At 35.9% G+C, this 18,711-nt stretch overlaps 5 protein-coding genes and 1 pseudogene across 8 annotated transcripts; 5 read left to right on the top strand and 1 right to left on the bottom strand.

Annotated features, from left to right (window-relative positions):
- The first annotated feature begins 206 nt into the window (after positions 1–206).
- LOC140970318 (transmembrane 9 superfamily member 9-like) lies at positions 207–4,148 on the top strand. The gene is made up of 7 exons (XM_073431982.1): positions 207–452; positions 1,565–1,729; positions 1,805–1,914; positions 2,018–2,123; positions 2,218–2,330; positions 2,445–2,595; positions 2,757–4,148. Exons 1-7 carry the CDS (start codon positions 321–323, stop codon positions 3,912–3,914), a joined length of 1,935 nt encoding a protein of 644 aa, XP_073288083.1. The 5' UTR covers positions 207–320; the 3' UTR covers positions 3,915–4,148.
- Positions 4,149–5,254: 1,106 nt separating this feature from the next.
- Positions 5,255–7,122, top strand: LOC140970320 (uncharacterized). Its single transcript, XM_073431984.1, has 4 exons — positions 5,255–5,850; positions 6,138–6,208; positions 6,313–6,493; positions 6,585–7,122. The coding sequence occupies exons 1-4, from the start codon at positions 5,731–5,733 to the stop codon at positions 6,702–6,704; spliced, it is 492 nt and encodes a 163-aa protein (XP_073288085.1). The 5' UTR covers positions 5,255–5,730; the 3' UTR covers positions 6,705–7,122.
- A 1,112-nt stretch (positions 7,123–8,234) lies between these two features.
- LOC140970300 (serine decarboxylase 1-like) lies at positions 8,235–9,096 on the top strand (annotated as a pseudogene).
- Positions 9,097–9,611: 515 nt separating this feature from the next.
- LOC140970288 (probable phospholipid hydroperoxide glutathione peroxidase) lies at positions 9,612–11,595 on the top strand. The gene is made up of 6 exons (XM_073431940.1): positions 9,612–9,972; positions 10,358–10,434; positions 10,577–10,638; positions 10,741–10,859; positions 10,942–11,109; positions 11,377–11,595. Exons 1-6 carry the CDS (start codon positions 9,709–9,711, stop codon positions 11,407–11,409), a joined length of 723 nt encoding a protein of 240 aa, XP_073288041.1. The 5' UTR covers positions 9,612–9,708; the 3' UTR covers positions 11,410–11,595.
- Positions 11,596–12,564: 969 nt separating this feature from the next.
- Positions 12,565–15,137, top strand: LOC140970308 (enhancer of rudimentary homolog). Of its 2 annotated transcripts, XM_073431970.1 has the most exons (4): positions 12,565–12,621; positions 13,620–13,713; positions 14,199–14,319; positions 14,712–15,137. In XM_073431970.1, exons 1-4 carry the CDS (start codon positions 12,619–12,621, stop codon positions 14,800–14,802), a joined length of 309 nt encoding a protein of 102 aa, XP_073288071.1. In that variant the 5' UTR covers positions 12,565–12,618; the 3' UTR covers positions 14,803–15,137. The 2 variants fall into 2 exon arrangements, with proteins under 2 accessions (XP_073288071.1, XP_073288070.1); XM_073431969.1 differs by lacking the exon at positions 12,565–12,621 and having other exon boundaries at positions 13,614–13,713.
- LOC140970307 (probable folate-biopterin transporter 2) lies at positions 15,014–18,347 on the bottom strand. Of its 3 annotated transcripts, none has more exons than XM_073431965.1 (5): positions 17,853–18,347; positions 16,658–16,917; positions 16,466–16,561; positions 16,223–16,393; positions 15,014–15,911 (listed from the first exon to the last, which is right to left on the bottom strand). In XM_073431965.1, the coding sequence occupies exons 1-5, from the start codon at positions 18,217–18,219 to the stop codon at positions 15,312–15,314; spliced, it is 1,494 nt and encodes a 497-aa protein (XP_073288066.1). In that variant the 5' UTR covers positions 18,220–18,347; the 3' UTR covers positions 15,014–15,311. The 3 variants fall into 3 exon arrangements, with proteins under 3 accessions (XP_073288066.1, XP_073288068.1, XP_073288067.1); XM_073431967.1 differs by having other exon boundaries at positions 17,885–18,020; XM_073431966.1 differs by having other exon boundaries at positions 16,658–16,930; positions 17,853–17,986.
- Positions 18,348–18,711: the final 364 nt, after the last annotated feature.

The raw sequence follows: 18,711 nt of genomic DNA, 5'->3' as shown, positions 1-18,711 counted from the left end.
TATATATATTAATTTAAACGGGTATTCGGGTCGGGTGTGGGTCGGGTTATATCAAACCCGCTCCATACCCGAACCCGAAAATCCACATACCCAATTACCCAATTATTTAATCGGATCTAAAAATCCCTCCATACCTTCTTCTATTCAGATCGGGTATCGGATTCTCCAACGGGTTCGCAGAAAATTGACATCTCTAATTGAACTACCAATGCAACCGACAGCCTTGAAATACACACAAAGACTATAACTCTATCTTTCCATTGTCCTCCCCCTCCCTCTCTCTGGATCTGAAAGCACAGAGTTTACGCTTTGATTCCACAATGGGAAGAGCTGCGATTCAATCACATACAATGCGGTTAATCTTCATCTTCAAAACCATCTTCATTTTAACGATTTCCCACAATGCCATCGGCTTCTATCTTCCCGGCGTTGCCCCCGAAGACTTCCAAAAGGTTCGATTTTTTTTTCTTTCTGTGAACAGCATTTTTATGTTCGCGTACTTCCATCTAAATTAGTGAAGTTTTAGCGTGTTTCTTGATCTGTGTTCTATTCAAAGATCTGATCTTTTTCGTTCTTTGTGCTTGTACGTGGAATTAGCTATTCGAATTGGGTTTTTGTCAAATCATAGATTTGATCAGAGGTTTTGATTTGAACAAAATGCATCGGAGTTATCGATACTTATTTCCACTAGATTTGGGTCATGATAGGTGAAAAAATTGAAGTTTTGGTGGACAATGCTCTTTGTTTAATCTTGTGTTTTAAGACGGAGATCTACCAATGACATAACTCGTGCTATCAAACGTAGTTTAATAGTAGGGTCGTATTGGAGACGAAAGAGGAATTTTGATGATGGACGAATTCGTGTATTTTCTCGGGGCAAAGCTTAAAGTTTGAAGGATTTAACTTGAAATTTGAATATCTATCTATATATGTGTGTGTGTCGTGTGTGTCTGTTAAAACCAAGTATATCAGCTAATATTTTTATTGCCGTGTCATATTTGGTAAGTGATCTACAAGACTGTAAATTTTCTAGTTCATGAGATTATTGCTTCAGTTTCTTGCTCGTTTCTCTCAGAATTTTCATGTCCATCTTTGTTCCCATATGCTTCAGAGTGACTGACTGATGAAGAAGGCTGTGTTCCATTCTGGATATTGAATCTTGGAAGATATGGAGAATTATAATTTTGGAAAAGGACTCATAAATAGAGGCTTAATTTGGTGAAGTTGCATTTGCATATTTCGGCTATTTTATTAAATTGAAAAGAATCTCCGAAAAAACAGATAAAATTTTACTAACAAGCTGTATCTAGTGCCACCTGAAGTTGAATCTAATGAGCACACACTTTACTATCGGAGAACAAGAAGATAGTTGACTCTTCAGTATCGCATTGGCTGTGCTTTTTCCCTTCTTTTGAAGAACTGATGCTCGAGGGGTTAATATAAAATTGCATGTTTTATGTTTATATCTTCAATGCTTCCTTCTCTACATAATGCGGTCCGTTGAAGTAAGAAATGTTCTTATGTTAGCCTTTTTTTTTTCTTTTAATGTATAATTTTACTCCAGGGAGCTCCACTGAACGTGAAAGTGAACAAATTGACTTCAATAAGAACTCAACTTCCCTACTCATACTATTCTCTTCCCTTTTGTTCTCCGAAAACCATAGTTGACAGCAGGGAAAATCTTGGTGAAGTGCTTCGTGGAGACCGTATTGAGAATTCCCCCTTTGTGGTCAGTAAAATTTCTTACCTGATTTAATAGTCCTTTTAACCCTTTTGTTTGTCATTAACATTGCTTATGTCGCAGTTTAAAATGAGGGAACCACAAATGTGCAGTGTTCTTTGTCGGGTTATACTTGATGCCAAAGTTGCAAAACAATTCAATGACAAGATTGAAGATGAATATCGTGTCAACATGTATGGAACAGATATCTATGAATCTATCTTATGTTATTTTTAAAGTGTGTTTAAATGTAAGAGCATTTCCTTGCCTAAAAACTCTTGCCTTTTTGTTCTGCAGGATCTTGGATAACCTTCCACTGGTAGTTCCAATTCCAAGACAACAAGAAGGACCAACAATCTACCAGCTGGGTTATCATATTGGGCTCAAAGGACAATATAGTGGCGTAAATGGACCAACTTTGTCGTAAATTTTTTGAATGATATCTGTGGAACTTTTCTTTCGTTTTTTTTCACTGGCGTCGTTTCTGTTATGTCCAGAGCAAGGATGTAAAATACTTCCTCAACAACCACTTGAGCTTCACGGTAAAGTTTCACAAGGATCAGGTGACCGAGACTGCCAGAATAGTAGGTTTTGAGGTCACACCGTTCAGGTGGGTTCTTCACAGATGTATTTTTCAAGACCATCTCCCTCCGTTACTTTCTTGGTGAAGTCTTGCTGTGCTATATTCACGAAACCTTTAATCGTGTTTTTCTTTATTTTTTAGCGTCAAGCATGAATATGAAGGGCAGTGGAGTAAGGATGCTCGTTTAACTACATGTGATCCCCATACTAAGCGTACAGTTTCATCTTCAGACTCTCCACTAGAGGTTGAAGATAAGCAAGAAGTGATATTCACTTACGACGTTGCATTCCAGGTGATCATTTCTTCCATAAATTTCTCATCCTTGATGATGAATCGTTAAATATATAGTTTAAAACTTGCCATCTTCCTTTCACGGGACCTATTTTTGTTGCTTTGCTTTATCTGATTAAATATTTGCGAGGTTGACGTTTTGTGATGCAAACTGTATTTCAGGAGAGTGAGGTAAAATGGGCATCAAGATGGGACACTTATCTTCTAATGACTGATGATCAAATCCATTGGTTCTCCATAGTAAACTCTCTGATGATTGTTCTCTTCCTTTCGGGCATGGTAGCGATGATAATGCTAAGAACCCTTTATCGTGACATTTCCAAGTACAACGAACTTGAGACGCAGGAAGAGGCTCAGGAAGAAACTGGATGGAAATTAGTCCACTCGGACGTGTTCCGGCCTCCAATCAACTCGGACTTGCTATGTGTGTATGTTGGAACCGGTGTCCAATTCTTGGGAATGATCCTCATTACGACAATCTTTGCCGTCCTAGGATTCCTATCCCCTTCGAACCGGGGTGGACTCATGACTGCCATGTTATTGCTTTGGGTTTTCATGGGAATTTTTGCTGGTTACGCCGCTGCACGTCTATACAAAATGTTCAAAGGCACAGAATGGAAGAAAATCGCCCTAAGAACTGCTTTTTTCTTCCCCGCTGCTGTGTTTGCCGTCTTCTTTGTACTAAATGCGCTCATCTGGGGCCAGAAGTCTTCCGGTGCTGTGCCGTTCGGGACAATGTTTGCCCTGGTCTTCCTATGGTTTGGGATCTCAGTTCCGCTCGTGTTCGTGGGCAGCTACGTAGGATTCAAGAAACCAATAATAGAGGATCCTGTAAAAACGAACAAGATCCCGAGACAGATTCCTGAACAGACGTGGTACATGAACCCCATCTTCTCAATATTGATCGGAGGAATCCTTCCATTTGGAGCAGTTTTCATCGAGCTTTTCTTCATACTAACTTCAATCTGGATGAACCAATACTACTACATCTTCGGTTTCCTCTTCATCGTCTTCATCATCCTCCTCGTCACCTGCGCAGAGATAACCATTGTGCTCTGCTACTTCCAATTGTGCAGTGAAGATTACCTCTGGTGGTGGAGGTCATACCTGACATCCGGATCCTCAGCATTATACCTCTTCCTCTACGCCACGTTCTACTTCTTCACCAAGCTGGAAATAACGAAGCCAGTCTCAGGTGCTTTGTACTTCGGCTACATGTTGATTGCTTCTTACGCGTTCTTTGTGCTCACGGGCACCATCGGCTTCTACGCGTGCTTCTGGTTCACAAGGCTGATTTATTCTTCCGTCAAGATCGATTGAGCCACGCACAAGTAGCGCGGTTTCATATGCATAAAGATGGGCATCAAGAGCATGTGTGAATTTTGGAGAGAGATAGCTTGGGGAATTCTTGGAGCTACAATTTTTTGTATTAATTTGTTTCTTTTTGAACTTATTGTTTCATCTATGTAGCAACTAGCGAGAAACTGACGGTAAATTTGCCTCAAACTCGGAAAGTTTCTCTATGAATGAATCGAATGTAGGATTGAATTTGAATTTCTAGTAATAAATTGCTAAGTTTTCCATAATATACCAGCATACTTTTTCAGAAACATGAACCTAGCACATATAATTCTTGAAATTAATGTGTTCTTACGCAACATGAGAATTCACGTACAATAAATATCAAAATATTATTTTACTACATTACATCCTATAAATTCGACAATTGGAAAGTCGAACAAAGAAAATAATACAATAACGCCGGTACACAATATTCCTATTTGCGAGGCCGAGTTTCATCGGCGGGGACCCTCTGCGAGAACTGGTCTTCATGTTGTCTTCGGGAGTTCCAGTACCAGAGACCTCCGACCGCAGCGAGGGCGGCTGCAGCCATGGCGTAAGGGCTGTAAGGCATGTTCCGCCGGTACGCTGACCCGGCTTTTTTCACATCATCGGAGTTCATCCTGTGATGCATTACTGTTTCTTTCAAGTGGAGGGGTGTATATCTCATGAGGTGGTTGCCACGTTCGGCTTGTACAGCTGCATGGAAGCCACACGTATCCATTTTCATGGCGGCTCCACTCACACGTGTAGCTGCTGCTTAATTCACATCCGTTTTATTTTCTTTTCATTTTTTTTTAATTCTTTCATTTTAAGAACATGTAATATGAAAGAAATTACGTCAAATTTAAAACTATACATAGGAAAATTGTATATTAGGTCATGTAAATTTATTTTTTACGTTTTTGGTAATTTGTTTTATCGAATTTATTTTTATAATGTATATTTTATTTTGATAATTTTAGTTTTTTTTATGTGCAAATGTATAGCTACAATTGCCAGCGTCACATATGTATCACATCAGTACTTTATCGAAAAATAATTAAAATTGTAAAGAAAATAAAAATAACGGATTAAGAATGATGTTTTGACAGCATAAAATATCAAAATCACCTCACAAAAAAGCCAAATTTAATATTGGAGAACAGAATTTTTTTTTTTTCTAGACAAAATCCGCAATAATTATCATATAAATATAATTGCTTTTGTCTGTTTTGATTAAGTTAAACAAATTAATATACATTTTCCTTTTCATTTTATTATTTGTTATTTTATTACCAGCATCAACCATCGTCCATCGAGGATCCGACTCGAACTTTGCAGACAATAGTAAGCCTGTAGCCATTGATCTTCTGCATCATATCCTATGCCCACCCCAAAGTATCTCTCTCCCATCAAACCCAAATCTTCTCACACCCAATCTCTATCTTAAATGTCTTCGCTGGACCAATGATTTATATAATACACCCAAAATATAAAAGGAAACTCACTAAACTAAAATTAATACTATTATTATTATGGAAAACGTATCAAGAGAGGGGGAGAAATGGTACAAAAGGAGATGTATTCTAGCGTCCTTTAACCACACAAACAGACCCTTACGTTGCTTGCCATTTGTGTCGCTTTGTTTAGGGGTTCTTGTTTTGGTTTATCACATTCAGAGATTCAAGAATAAACAAGAATACGAGTTGTTCTGTTTGGAATTCTTTAACCTTTTGCCTAGTTCAGGATTGTTTTTTCCCCCTTCTTTCTGTTGAATCTTTGATTTTTTGGGTAATTTCGATGCGTTGAGCGGATGATGAAGAGGGATTTTTCTGTGTCTGCTGGTGTTGACCAATCTCTTGGTGTTGATGATGGAGCCATGGCTAAAGTGAAGTATCAAACACTTGTGGGGGAGTTCTTGGAACTGCAAAAGGTTCAATATTTATAGTTTTGTTATGTTTTTGTTTCCCAATTGATGCTGTAATAGCATAATCTGTTGTGTAATTGGTTGCTTCTTGGCTTGTGCTTTTCTTCAACGATAATTTGTATTCAAAATATTTACTGTTCTGTGCATATTAAAATGGGCTGAATTGAATGCTTAAAGTCTGTGATTGAAATCTGCGTACTCATTAATCCCCTTTTGTATCATATCCATTGTTGGTAAATATGCAAGTTAGTCAGCTCAATTTCAACAATGGAGTAATGTGAATTCTTGATTAGGATTTTGTGTCAAGAAAGCGGAAATTGAATGCTGCAAAGCAAAAGAGAGAGACAATTTTGGCTGAAGTTCGGTATGTTCCTTGTTTAGGATTACTCAAATCTTATTCCATAGAAAAGAGGTAGAATTTTACTCTTTGTGTAAGTCACGAGTTCATGACTTTTTCTTGAATTTCAGATTTTTGAGGCGAAGACGCAATGATTTGTTGCAAAATGAAGCTTTCAACACGGAAAAAGATCCTGTCCATCTTGCAAATTCATACTTAAAATCGAAAGCATTGAAGGGTGAATTAAGTTTCGATGGTCCGGAAGCCATGCCAGAAAATTCTAATTGTTTTCTCCTCTCAAATTCACATAATGTAATTCAACCATTAATTTACATCAAGTTATCGTTTTTCTTGGTGTTAAAATGTTGTTGCATTATCTCAGTTTTCTATTAATGTATTGCAGGGAGACACAGATCAGGGAGTACGAGACGATGAAATCCTTGACCTTAAGCCGATGGATGGCATAATTCACCAACAAACAGCAGGCAAGAGGAAGATCTCTTGCCTGATCAAGTCACGTTAAATTGTTTTCCGCCAAACTTTTAGTAAAGTTGAAATTTGTTATAGATTGGTTAATATACATGAAAGTTTCTTGAAATAAAGTATGAGTCGTCTGTATGATTTGCCATTGCAGAATTTGAAATTGGCTTCTTTTTATGTTCATTCAACATATTCGTTGATCATATCTGGTTGAAGATGTGTGTATATTGATAAAATTCATCAGAGACCTGCTACGCGATTTTACTGGTTTTGTGGATAACTGATAAAGATTTATATATATATGAACTGAATCAAGTCCTTGTGGGTTGATACTTTTTTTCCTTGAATTCTTGGTTATGTGAAGTAATAATGAAAATCATATTATTTAGTACATCACTAGCATATTTAGATTTGGATTTAAGGAACCAACAAGCTCTTGCTTATAATTCACAAATTTGTTCGCTTGAATACTTTCAGCCGGATTCATGGCCTACAGATTTCATTTTTCAAAATTTCGAGCTATTTTAAGTGTTTTTAGATTGAAAGATACCCAAAGAAGCCAACCAAATTGTCATTTGATTTTGACAGCTCCAGCAAAATTATGTACATTTACTCGGTGAAGTTTCTCAAGCACGGTAAGCCATGTAGTCATTTGCTGTCACTCTGATTCATTCAGCTTTTCACCATATTCAACTCTTCCGAAGTAGTTAAACTTATAATCTGCTGCCGATGTGCTAGGTTGCGCCGTCTTCTTAAATTGGATTAGAATCATGGTCATGTATGTTGTCGCAGCCCTCGCCTCGCCTCGCCTCGTCTTGTGCCTACGGTTTCACACACCCCAGAAAGTTCACCTTTCCTGCAAAACCAATTATGGTTCGTGAGCTAAGATAGGATCGGTGCTAAACATGTGGTCTCATTGCATTATGAGTGTGAGCTAAAGTGAAATGGCTTCTTGAAATTATTAACGATTGCTCCGACTTTTTAAATTTTAATTTATTGNATATATAGTAGATTAAGACTGAAATTTGACAACATAGAGGACCAAAATTGCAAGTGATAAATGAATAAGATAAAAATGCAATTTTCCCTTATCAAATTATCAAGTCAATTTATTCAATTTTAAAAAGTCGGAGCAAACATTAATTGTATAGCTCAATATATGTTTGGGATGTGAAAGTAATAAATACAAGGAAACAAATAGTAAATGCAATTAATTCAATGATACACGTTCAGTCAAAGCAATTGTATGAGAAACATTAATGACATGAATATGAATATATATTGAACAATTTTCTTTCATTATTATTATTGTTATTATTATTATTATTATTGTTATTATTATTATTATTATTATTAGTATTATTATTACCCTTAACTCTTGATTTTTTCCCTGCTAATGCAGATGGATATAAACATGCACTAGATGTAAATCAATGGCAAAAGTAGCAAATTCACATAGCAAAAACTGTCCTTCATTATTTTGTATTTATATAAGTAAAAAGATAATAGATTAAGACCTAAGAAAAATTTGATTTTTGTAGTTGGTTTGCGTAGTTGTGGGGACTCGGAATGGATGAGTCCTGGGGATACAAAACCAATGGTGGACAGAAGGGAATCTTCACGGCCTTCTGCTAAAGGAGGTGTAGACAATCTTGATCTTGTTATAAAGAATGTGGCTTCTCACAAAACCAATATTACATTCACTTTGATGCAGCTTTATCTGGCTTTCTTATCCCATTTCTCAACCAGGTAATACATACTCAATCTTGTCTGAGAAATTTAAATCATCTGTGATTACCATAGAACAGGTGAAAACTCTAAATTTTGGTCTTATCCCAATTATAGGGCCCGAACTACAATTTCCAGAAGCCTATCGGAAGTCTGGCCATTTGGGGCCACAAGTTTTTAGGCTACCGGGCCGATGCCAAGTGGTATTCTTCTCACAAGGAAGAAATACATCAACCTTCTCACACAAAGCGTTGAATACATTGCCTCTCTCGACACCACCATCAGAAACGGGCACGCTCCCATATTCATGCATGTGGTACGTACAGTCTAAGCATAAAGGGTAATACACTATTCGAACACGGAACAAGAAACAGGAAGATGCATGTCAGTACGACTCGTTACGTCTCAAGGGCGAAGGAATAAGATCGATGATCAATGATACAAGCTTCGTCGTACGTAGCTTTCGAGCGTCCTTTAAACCAGGAGTTTGTTCACTTATTGAAGCTTCAATGTCAAGGAGACATGGCACATGTTGTGGTGAACTGGTGATGCCTCGTATTACTATAAAAACGTTGGATCTATTCGTCGACGATCTTCTACCAAGACGAAAGGTCTGGTATGGAAGTGGGAAGATTGAGCCTCCTTGCCTCGCTGAGGATATCGGGGTTCTTAACAGTGCTTGTTCAGTTCATGGAAAAGGAATTTAATGCATTAATCTGATACGATATGGATTTGTAGCAAATGTTTCATAATTCCTATAATCATAATACTTCAAATATAATAATCAATTATCTTTTCAGGAAAATAAAAGATTAAACCAATCCTTGTGATTTAGTTTACGGCTAGCATCATATGTAAATTTAAATAACAATTAAATTTGAAATTATTGACACTACAATGCCTTATAAATTACTACAAATCCCACAAATTGCATTTAAATGCTTCATAGAGGAAAAAAAAAGGAAAACGAAAGAAATATATGTATATCTATTTATAGATTTAAAATAATATTCTGGCCTGTAATTCTCTTTTCTTCTGTTTTTATTTATTTTTTAAATTACAATTTATTTTATTATTTTGAATTATAATTTAATCTTTTTTTATATTTTACAATTATGGTATTATTTCGATTTAATATACATAAAATTAATTATAAAACGCAAGACGTGTGCCCGTGGACCAGTATAGTTTATCTTGTCCCCACCTCGGAAATCGATCCACGCTTGCACTCGATTATCCATTAAACAGCTCTTTCTCCATTCTTTCCATAGACAGCGTGCAAACTCCAATACTCTGAGCGCGACACTTAGCACCTAACAATGGCTTCCATGACCGTCTCTTCTGTTCTGCCTGTCCGTTGTTTAGGCCCGGCCAAACGACAGTCGACATCAAAAATTTCTTCCATGGCGTTTCTTGATTCTTCCCATGAAACAAGCCTTGGTTCATCAAAATCTGCTTTCTTGCGAGACGGGTTCTCGAGTTTGTCCTCAAATATATCTGGGCTTCCCTTAAAGTCTCGATATTTTTCAGTTGTTTTTGCAAGAGCCGCCACGGAGAAGACTATACACGACTTTACTGTCAAGGTAACCCTTTTTACTTATTCACTCGCATGGTCTGTATTTTATGTTCTCGATTAAGTCGCCTTTAACTGGAATTTATAAAAAATTAGCAATACCAGCCACTCAAAAATTCTGTATGTTTCCAACTTCCTTTCTAAAATGGTTTTATGAAACCAAAAGAGAAGGTTACCTATCGTTGTTATTTGGGCTCAATTTCTAGCACTGTCAATTTCTTCATGGTGGTATCAGTGTTCTTTTCCCCTTCGTTACCCTTTTGAGATGTTGATGCCTCTTCATATTTGTGCAGCACTTATATCCAATTCTCTTGTTCTTGATTCTGAGTGATTGATAGTTAAGTTCAGTTACTTGGATTATTACTTAATAGTCTTGTTTTTCTCATCGAAAACAGGATATTGATGGGAATGATGTTGCCCTCAGCAAATTCAAAGGAAAGGTTCTTTTAATAGTGAATGTTGCTTCAAAATGGTATTTCAACCACCATATACTTTATAGAGTTCCATATTTTTGGTGTTATTCTGTTTGAATCTTCTAATTTCTCTGATTAAGATTTATATATGTTTGTACAAGTGCGTCCTGAACTAATTTTTGTTAATGGATTTGGATTCAGCGGATTGACATCCTCAAACTACCCGGAGCTGTCTAATGTCTACGACAAATACAAAACTCAAGGTTAGGTTTGGCTTCACTCTACCTAATAAGCCATTTGGCACAACTAGTTTGGTGATGATTGTATTAATTGAAATAGATGACAACAAAATTCGTAAAATGTAGGATTTGAAATACTAGCCTTCCCTTGTAATCAGTTCGGGGGCCAAGAACCGGGATCAAACGCAGAAATTAAGCAGTTCGCTTGCACAAGATATAAAGCAGAGTTTCCCATTTTTGATAAGGTTCTTAGTATTGGGTTTTTTACTCTTTCACCTTTTGAATTCAAAAAAAGTATACCCAGTAACTTGTTTTCATTTAGAACAGATTGATGTGAATGGACCAAATACTGCTCCGGTTTACGAATTTCTGAAGAAAAATGCTGGAGGATTATTTGGTGATTTGATTAAATGGAACTTCGAGAAATTCTTGGTGGACAAAAATGGTGTAGTTGTCCAACGATATGCGCCAACAACTTCTCCTTATCAAATAGAGGTAAATAAATTCTTGCTTTGGTTCTACAATAATAAAACAAGTGACAGACGATGCCGGAATGCGGTAACTGCTCCATTCTCTGTGCACCTTAGTTATAGAGTTGCAAGTTAGAAGAAATCTCATGTATTACCTTTCTGGAAACATAAACATCATCCCTAAACTCCATTAAATCACATTATCAATCAACTTCATACTCCTGCTCTGTGGAGTTATTTTCTCCGGAGCTTTTGAACGCTAAATTTTGTTCATATTTACCATTTGTTGCAGAAGGATATACAGAAGGCACTCGCAGCTGCATAAATGACTCCAGATGTATGTTATCCAGTACAATAAAGAAGGAGAAATAGAACTCGAGATGAGGAAGATTATGCAGCTCTAAAAAATACATGTGATGTATAGACTAACTAAAATCTTGTTTCTTTGACTTTGGAGTATTTTGGCACGCCTGCATCAAATTTTCCTCTTCAAATGTTTGTTTTCTTCTTTCGAATTTTTTTTTTTTTTTGAAAGATAAGCTTGTAATTATATTAAGGTAAATCGTTCATTACAAACTCGACCAACCAATAAGGAAAATCGTCATTCAACCAAACAAAGGGTGAAGGTGATGATTCAGAAAATTTAGCTACAATAAATGATGCTATGTAGCTATGACTGATATATTGATTTCTTCTACTAAATAAAATACAGTTGAAACAAGAAAAGAAAAGGAAAATTAACTTGACCCTTTAATCTTACAAGATGTGTGTTCTCCATTGGTTTTCCAGTGGTAAAATTAATAATTTATAACAATATAACCGAGTAACCAAGCCATATGTCCGGTCTAGATCTTATTTTAATCACGCTACGTTAAAATAATTTGAGGTAAATTTGATTGAATAATTTGAAACGAAATCACTTCAATTTCATAATCTAAAGTTTTATTTTGGTTTTATAACTTAAAACCGAATTTTTTTTTCCCACTCAAAACCGAATCGACTATTTAAAATTTTAAAACAATATTTTGTTTATATTTAGATTATTAGTAATTGAATATAATTTTAATTATTCAAATATAAATTATTGTATTTATATTTATATATATATTTTTATGAAATTTGTACAACTAATTATAATTTTACTTAAAATAATTAATAATATATAGATAATTATAAAATTTTAATTACATTTAATGTGATTGTTTTACAATTTTAGAATGACACCAATTAATCAATTGAACTTAAAGAAAAAAAACTTGTTATCAAATTAGACATTTCAAAAACCGAAAATGCCACCGTAATTATGTGATAAAACGGGAAATTAGTCTTCAGTCCACATCCGTCGATTTTTTTTGTGTTCAGTCCCTGGGTACTTTTTTAGTACCATATTTCCACGTGAAGTGTACCACATTTTATATGACATAGTACCACAATTTTATAGATAAAAAGTAAACCCAAAATAATATTTTGATTGACTCCCCCAACTTAAAATCCCCATTATTTCGCTCGCCTCTGAATTGTTCGTTTCATCGAAATGGTAAAGCTTTCCATCTCTATTTCTCCATCTGCGCCTCTGTGGAATTTAATTTTATTGATGACCTAATTTTTCCCTTTTCTTTTGATTCTATTTGTTAGGGGAACTTCTTGTGTTTTGGTTTTACTTGTGCAGCTAATTCGTCTAATTACTGTTAATATTTCAGTTTATTGAATCATTAAGTTAAAGTTTGTGCCTGTGTTCGTAGGTCTGTTATATTTTGTTTTTAATTCGCGTTTGTGTTTGCTTGATCATAGCTTATTATGGGTAGATACAGGTTGAATCCGTTAATTCAGTCTCCGAGCTAATATTTTATTTTATTCATTTATTACTTATGTAAATGCTGATGTAGTGTAATACATCAAAGAGAGAATCTTTGTTGAGCTTTCCTTTTACAGTTTTGCAATTTTTATTAGAAGAGCAAAAGAAAGTGCCACGGATGATTTTTTTGTTGTCGAGTCTTTTTAACCATAGATTCTTAATCCTTCGAATGATCATTTCTGGTGAATGTTATTCTTGATACTGGAAATGCTGGCTCGTTTATAATATCGAATTGCTGGACGACCATGACCACTTGTGATGAAAGAACATTCTTGTTTCATGATCTTTTTCTGCCAGCCCTATCATAAAACTCTTAATCTCCACTCTGAACTTCAATACTCCCTCTTAATCTTATCCACCTTAACATATATTTTCGTTTCTCTTGTTTTACATTTCATCTGTTTCAGTAATCTTATTAGTTTGTGAAATGCGAGTCCATCGTCTGTACAATTAACTTGAGGAAGCATACTGGAGCCAAGGAATTATCTCATTTTGAGTCATAATTCTTTTTTTTGAAGATTCTTTGTCGTAGAAATTGTTTTCTATCTATTTTAACTTCATTCTATCCAAGGTTCATAGCGTTTTTCCATGCTCAACTTAATTGCAATAATGGCTTCAAATAGTTTATGAATTAGTGGTAGCTCAGTTCTTTGATGTTCCCACCTGCAAAACATATGCAGTCGAACAGGCATACTATTATTCTCATGCAAACATCTCAGCATAGAGCAACTCGGACTTTCATGGATTATGACTCCATCAGTCAAGCAATGGATGGTATGTACTAAATTATGTTTTATTAAATGAGATTTTTACTTGACACTTACCTCTCGTGTAAGTACAAAAATGATAACATGCTAGGGAAACAAGTGTAAGTACATTAAATTATGGTGGAATGAATGCAAAACCCTTTATTATATATAAGATTCTAATCGTTACACTTATTTGGAGTATCGTAAGCTCCGAAAAGATTCATTACGTGATATCATGTGTTGGTTAAATCTTGTAATAGATATCGAAAGGTGTAGAGTAGAAACTTAATTTTCCATTTTATGTGTTGAGTCATTATATATTTTTGTTACTTGTCACTTTCAAATCACTTGTTTTATTTGTCATGTTTTGCCTTTTTGAACCTTCCGTGTCTAGGCCATCCCAGACTTCCTTTTCATATTGCCATCAATAAGATTGTGTTCACTGTACAGGGTTTGGATGATGTTTACATTATCATCGTAAAGTGTTTGGGTCTCATGACGTTTCTGCAGGGATATGTGGACTATATGAAAGAAAACTCAAGGAACTGTATCCAGCCATAAGAAACATAACTTATGACATTTCAGATCTTTACAATTTCATTGACGGGCTTGCTGATCTGAGTGCATTAATGTAAATCTCTCTCTCTCTCTCTCTCTCACACACACACACACTCTTGTGCAAAGAGAAGACCAGCCCAATCTGGCCACCATGGACATGAACTGATGAAAGTGCGTGCAAATGATGAATATTTTAATTTCTTGAATACGGAATTGCATATGGCAAACCAATTAGTTCTGTTGAACTTATAATTATCAGCCTACCATCTGATGGCTTCAAACCCTAAGTTCTACCTCATGCAGTCCTACCGTTACCCTATAAAATGCCGGCTGATACGTTCCTGCCCTTTATGCTTTTAGTTGCAATCTTCCACTGTTGAACTACGACGTAATTCTGAACTGCCTTTTAGAGGCTGTTGCCATGGTCAAAGTAATTTAAACAATTCCCTGTTATATTTTTTGCAGCTATGATCACTCAGTTCAGGCATACCTACCTTATGATCGGCAGTGGATAAAGCAGAGGACATTACAGCACTTAAAGAAGTTGGCTCAATGAAGTCTTAAGTTGTGCAGATAATTTCTTACTGCATGTTGTAGTTAAAAGCTTAATCTGCTGAGTTGGTCAGTCGGATTCTAGTATCCAAATCCTATCCCTACACTAATATACCAAACTTTGTGCCATCGTTACAAAACTTCTTCTTGGTATGATCTGTGATGTTGTATTACTGTACAATGTCCTGCGTGTGGTGTGAAATTTTAGCCTGTCGTTTTAAGCAATACAGTATGGCATTGTCTCACAGACAATTCAGCTGTCTTATACATAGATTGTTGATTCAAAACGTGGATTGTAAACCTTTTAAAAAATATCCAAATACATATTTGTTCTTGTTACGCCTTTGTTCTTCGACCTAATCGCTCATTCTAACAAAGTTACCCTATCGGTATGAAAGTACGTAACGAGCATAGTATTAGCAAGATTCATGCCCCACCAATCCATAATGAACAAATCTTGCCTGCTAAAGAATGAAACAACGCAATATCTTCTGTGTCTCTTTCCCAGTAAATCTATCTGCCATCCACGCTCTTAACCAGAGCTACAAGTTCAACATCATCTAATTCTTCAACACCTGAATCCTCGTTCGAATCCAAAACTTCATCTGTAAATATAGTAGAGTTGGGATCAGCTCTTGGCACCAGAAACAGCAGAAACAATGGGGTTATCCTGAGTAAGTTCCTTATCAAAATCGCAATCCAAAACTTGTCAAATTCAGTCCTTGTTACATTAAAAACATGAAGTAACAAGCCACCCAACCACGAAGCAGTGAGAAGCCCAGCATTGTCAATCGACATAAGCAATGCGAAGAAAGTGCCTTCGATTCCTGGAGGGCAGAGCTTTGCACTTAAAACAAGTAGTGGCATCCATTTAAGCCTTCCAATCAATTGAGACACACTTGCATCAATCACTACGAACAAAAAATCAGGTAATCCAAACTTCAAGTTCCATCTAAGAACCAGCACCAAATCGAGCATTCCAGAGAGACAAGAAAGAATCTGAGCCCAGAAGAGTAGATCACGGAAGGGATAGTCTTTTAGTCTGTATTGATATAGTATAGCCCCTAAAAGGGATCCTACCGACCCGATTGCCATTATGTATCCAATGAGTTCCTGCGTTCAGAGGATAGCAAGTGTCAGGATGCAAGTTGTTTGCTGAATAGGGGCGGATTCATAAACTTAGTCAAGTATGTGGAAACTAATATTGTGGGGTAGGGCTGTTGTGTTCTACTTTACAACAGTCCCGTAAACGATTGATCCTACTAACGACTACATCTGCTCTCATTATAAAAATAGTTCACCATAGTTGCTAAAAGAGGCCATTGCTTTTACTTAAAAATATCCTTCAAAATGTGACCAGCATCAGAGATATAGATATGATTCCTTTAGGATCGATGACAACAAAGAATTGTGAAAAGATGTACCTTGGAAAATGATGGACCGGCCTTTGAATCTGTGGCCCAATAGAACATCCCCTCGGAGATATTAAGACTCAACGAAAAGGATACATACATGTATATACATGGCCGCCACACGTCAGGAAGTTTTAACGTCTTCCACATAGCTTTACCAGCATTAATAAAATTCTGGTTGATCTGATTAAATGACTTAAATTTAGAGCTACATCATTTTGTAAGAAAAAAGCCACAATAAGAGGATGAGAATACCTGTTCGTATTCAAAAAAGGATGTTTGAGGCTCGTTGAGCAAGACACCAACTAACAAAACGAGCCCGGCAGGTATCATCAACAAGCCAAACACTCCCTTTTTATTTGACAATTAAAGGGTAAAACAATCACTTTAATTGTAATCCCTAAACCGAAATACAAGATTTTCCCGAGAATGATGCCCAAAGCTTACCTGAGGACCAATTAAGTGGACAAAGATACCGCTAATTGAGAATCCCACAAGAGAGCCAATCGAAGAGCTAAAGGAGCATAAGCTTTGCATATCTGCTGCTAGGGAAGGATGAGTACCGCTATTCTGTGCAACGCATGCATCGACAGTTACATCTGCAATCGCAACACTGGCACTAGCAGCTGTCAAAAACAGCAATGCCAGTACTATGTGCAGCTCATTGTGCAGTGATAAGAAGAGCATGGCAACAACACCCAGGAAACCTGGCAAAAAAATCTATAGAATCACTTGTACGTTGGTATCATATTGACATCAGCTTTTATATTCAAGAAGTTGGAAGAATAGCTGTATGCTACAAATGTCTGGAAAAATTCAAGATCACAGGGAAACAAAGTTGTAAGGATATATCTTTCCGACAAATATAATCAAGCCAAAAATAATTGTGGTGGCATCAACTTTAGTTTTCACATTTGACATTGCAAAGTTTTGAATATTCAAAATGTGTATCCAAGATATTTATCTTCATGATTCAAAGTCTTATCAATGTTGACAGTAATGAAATACTTTGATCCAAGGATCTATTTCTTCCGGTGCAAGCTCCTGGACGCTTCTAGAACACTTGAGGGCTTTTGTAATGAAACAAGCATCTTATAATCTGTATGCATGCAGAAATTTTCCATATTTTTCATACTTCTTAAGCAATTATTTATTTTTTCCCATTCTTATTCTCTATCTCTTATGAGACAAAATATAATCCCATCAAGAACATAGAAACACAAAATGTTGAACCTTCCAGGTCATAATTTCTTATTTCACCATCCAATTTCCGAAATTTCTAGTTATATCCCTCTGACATATTGTAATTACCAATATCACTCAAATAGGTAAGACTTAGAAGCCTTAGTATCAATTCAAATGGCAGTAAAGTGAAAAAATTCATACCAGTTCTCACAGAATAGCATCAGACATGTTGAGTTCAAACATAGTTTACTTACAACTTTTTACCTAAACAGAGTCTACTTTATAGCAGAAACAGACAGAATCACGCTTTGCAATCAAGAATCACGATAATATCGAACGATATATGGCAAATTGGATCTAACTCCATCTTATGTAAACAGTAAGGGACAAACAAACAAGGTCAATAAGCTACAAGAAAATCAAACTCAACAAATCCAAAGACATCAGACATGTTTACCAGCAAAGACAAAATAAGATCTCCGATGATACCCCAAAATAGGAACGACGTCAGTAAGAAGACCCCACAGAGGCTTGATAATCCAGGGAATGGAAGTGATTCCAGAATAAACCTGAGCTTCTGAAGGCTGCACTTTCTGAATATCCTTCATGTAATACTCAGTCCCCACCCTTGCTAAAGATCCACCAAAACCTTGGCTGATTCCATATACAACCATTACCCCAAACACAAAACTCCAGTGCAATTCTTTTGCAAGCATGCTGAACCAAGAAACTGGTGTAGAAACACAGCTCAAGATCCTGTTTTTCGGCTGCTTGTTCTCTTGCACTTCTTCATTATGAGTAAGGAGTCTCGGTTCCTCCCCCATGATTTTGCGATCTATTTCTCCAATGCTTTCAAGAAACGAACAAGAACCCAGTTCAAAACCCAGCTGCTCTTGGACACATTTGCGATGTTTGTGTTAAAAAAGTCAACTTTCTGCCAAAAAACGGATCTTGNTTTAATCCATAAAAAATTATTACTTTTAATATCAAAAATATTAATTAATTTTGTAAACATAAATCAGAACTTATCTAATAGATATAGATTCATGATATCGTCTAATATTTTATTGTATTGCTGATTGAATCATAAAATATTAATTTCGTTGGCTATTTGATGTTAAGAAAATTATCTCTTCTTAAAATTTTATTTCTCATTGAGGTTAAAAATAGTTATGATATTATACAAAATATAGAGAACTTCTGATTTAGAAAGATTATTCTGTCAATATATCCAAATCTAAGATCCAAAATTAATCAATCAAATTCTCTAAAATATTTAATTGCACATCACCGTTACTCATTTACTCTTTGAGTAG

Source organism: Primulina huaijiensis, unplaced genomic scaffold (assembly GCF_012295235.1).
Source record: "Primulina huaijiensis isolate GDHJ02 unplaced genomic scaffold, ASM1229523v2 scaffold5453, whole genome shotgun sequence".
Lineage (NCBI taxonomy): Eukaryota > Viridiplantae > Streptophyta > Magnoliopsida > Lamiales > Gesneriaceae > Primulina > Primulina huaijiensis.
This window is presented reverse-complemented; position numbering and strand designations above follow the sequence as displayed.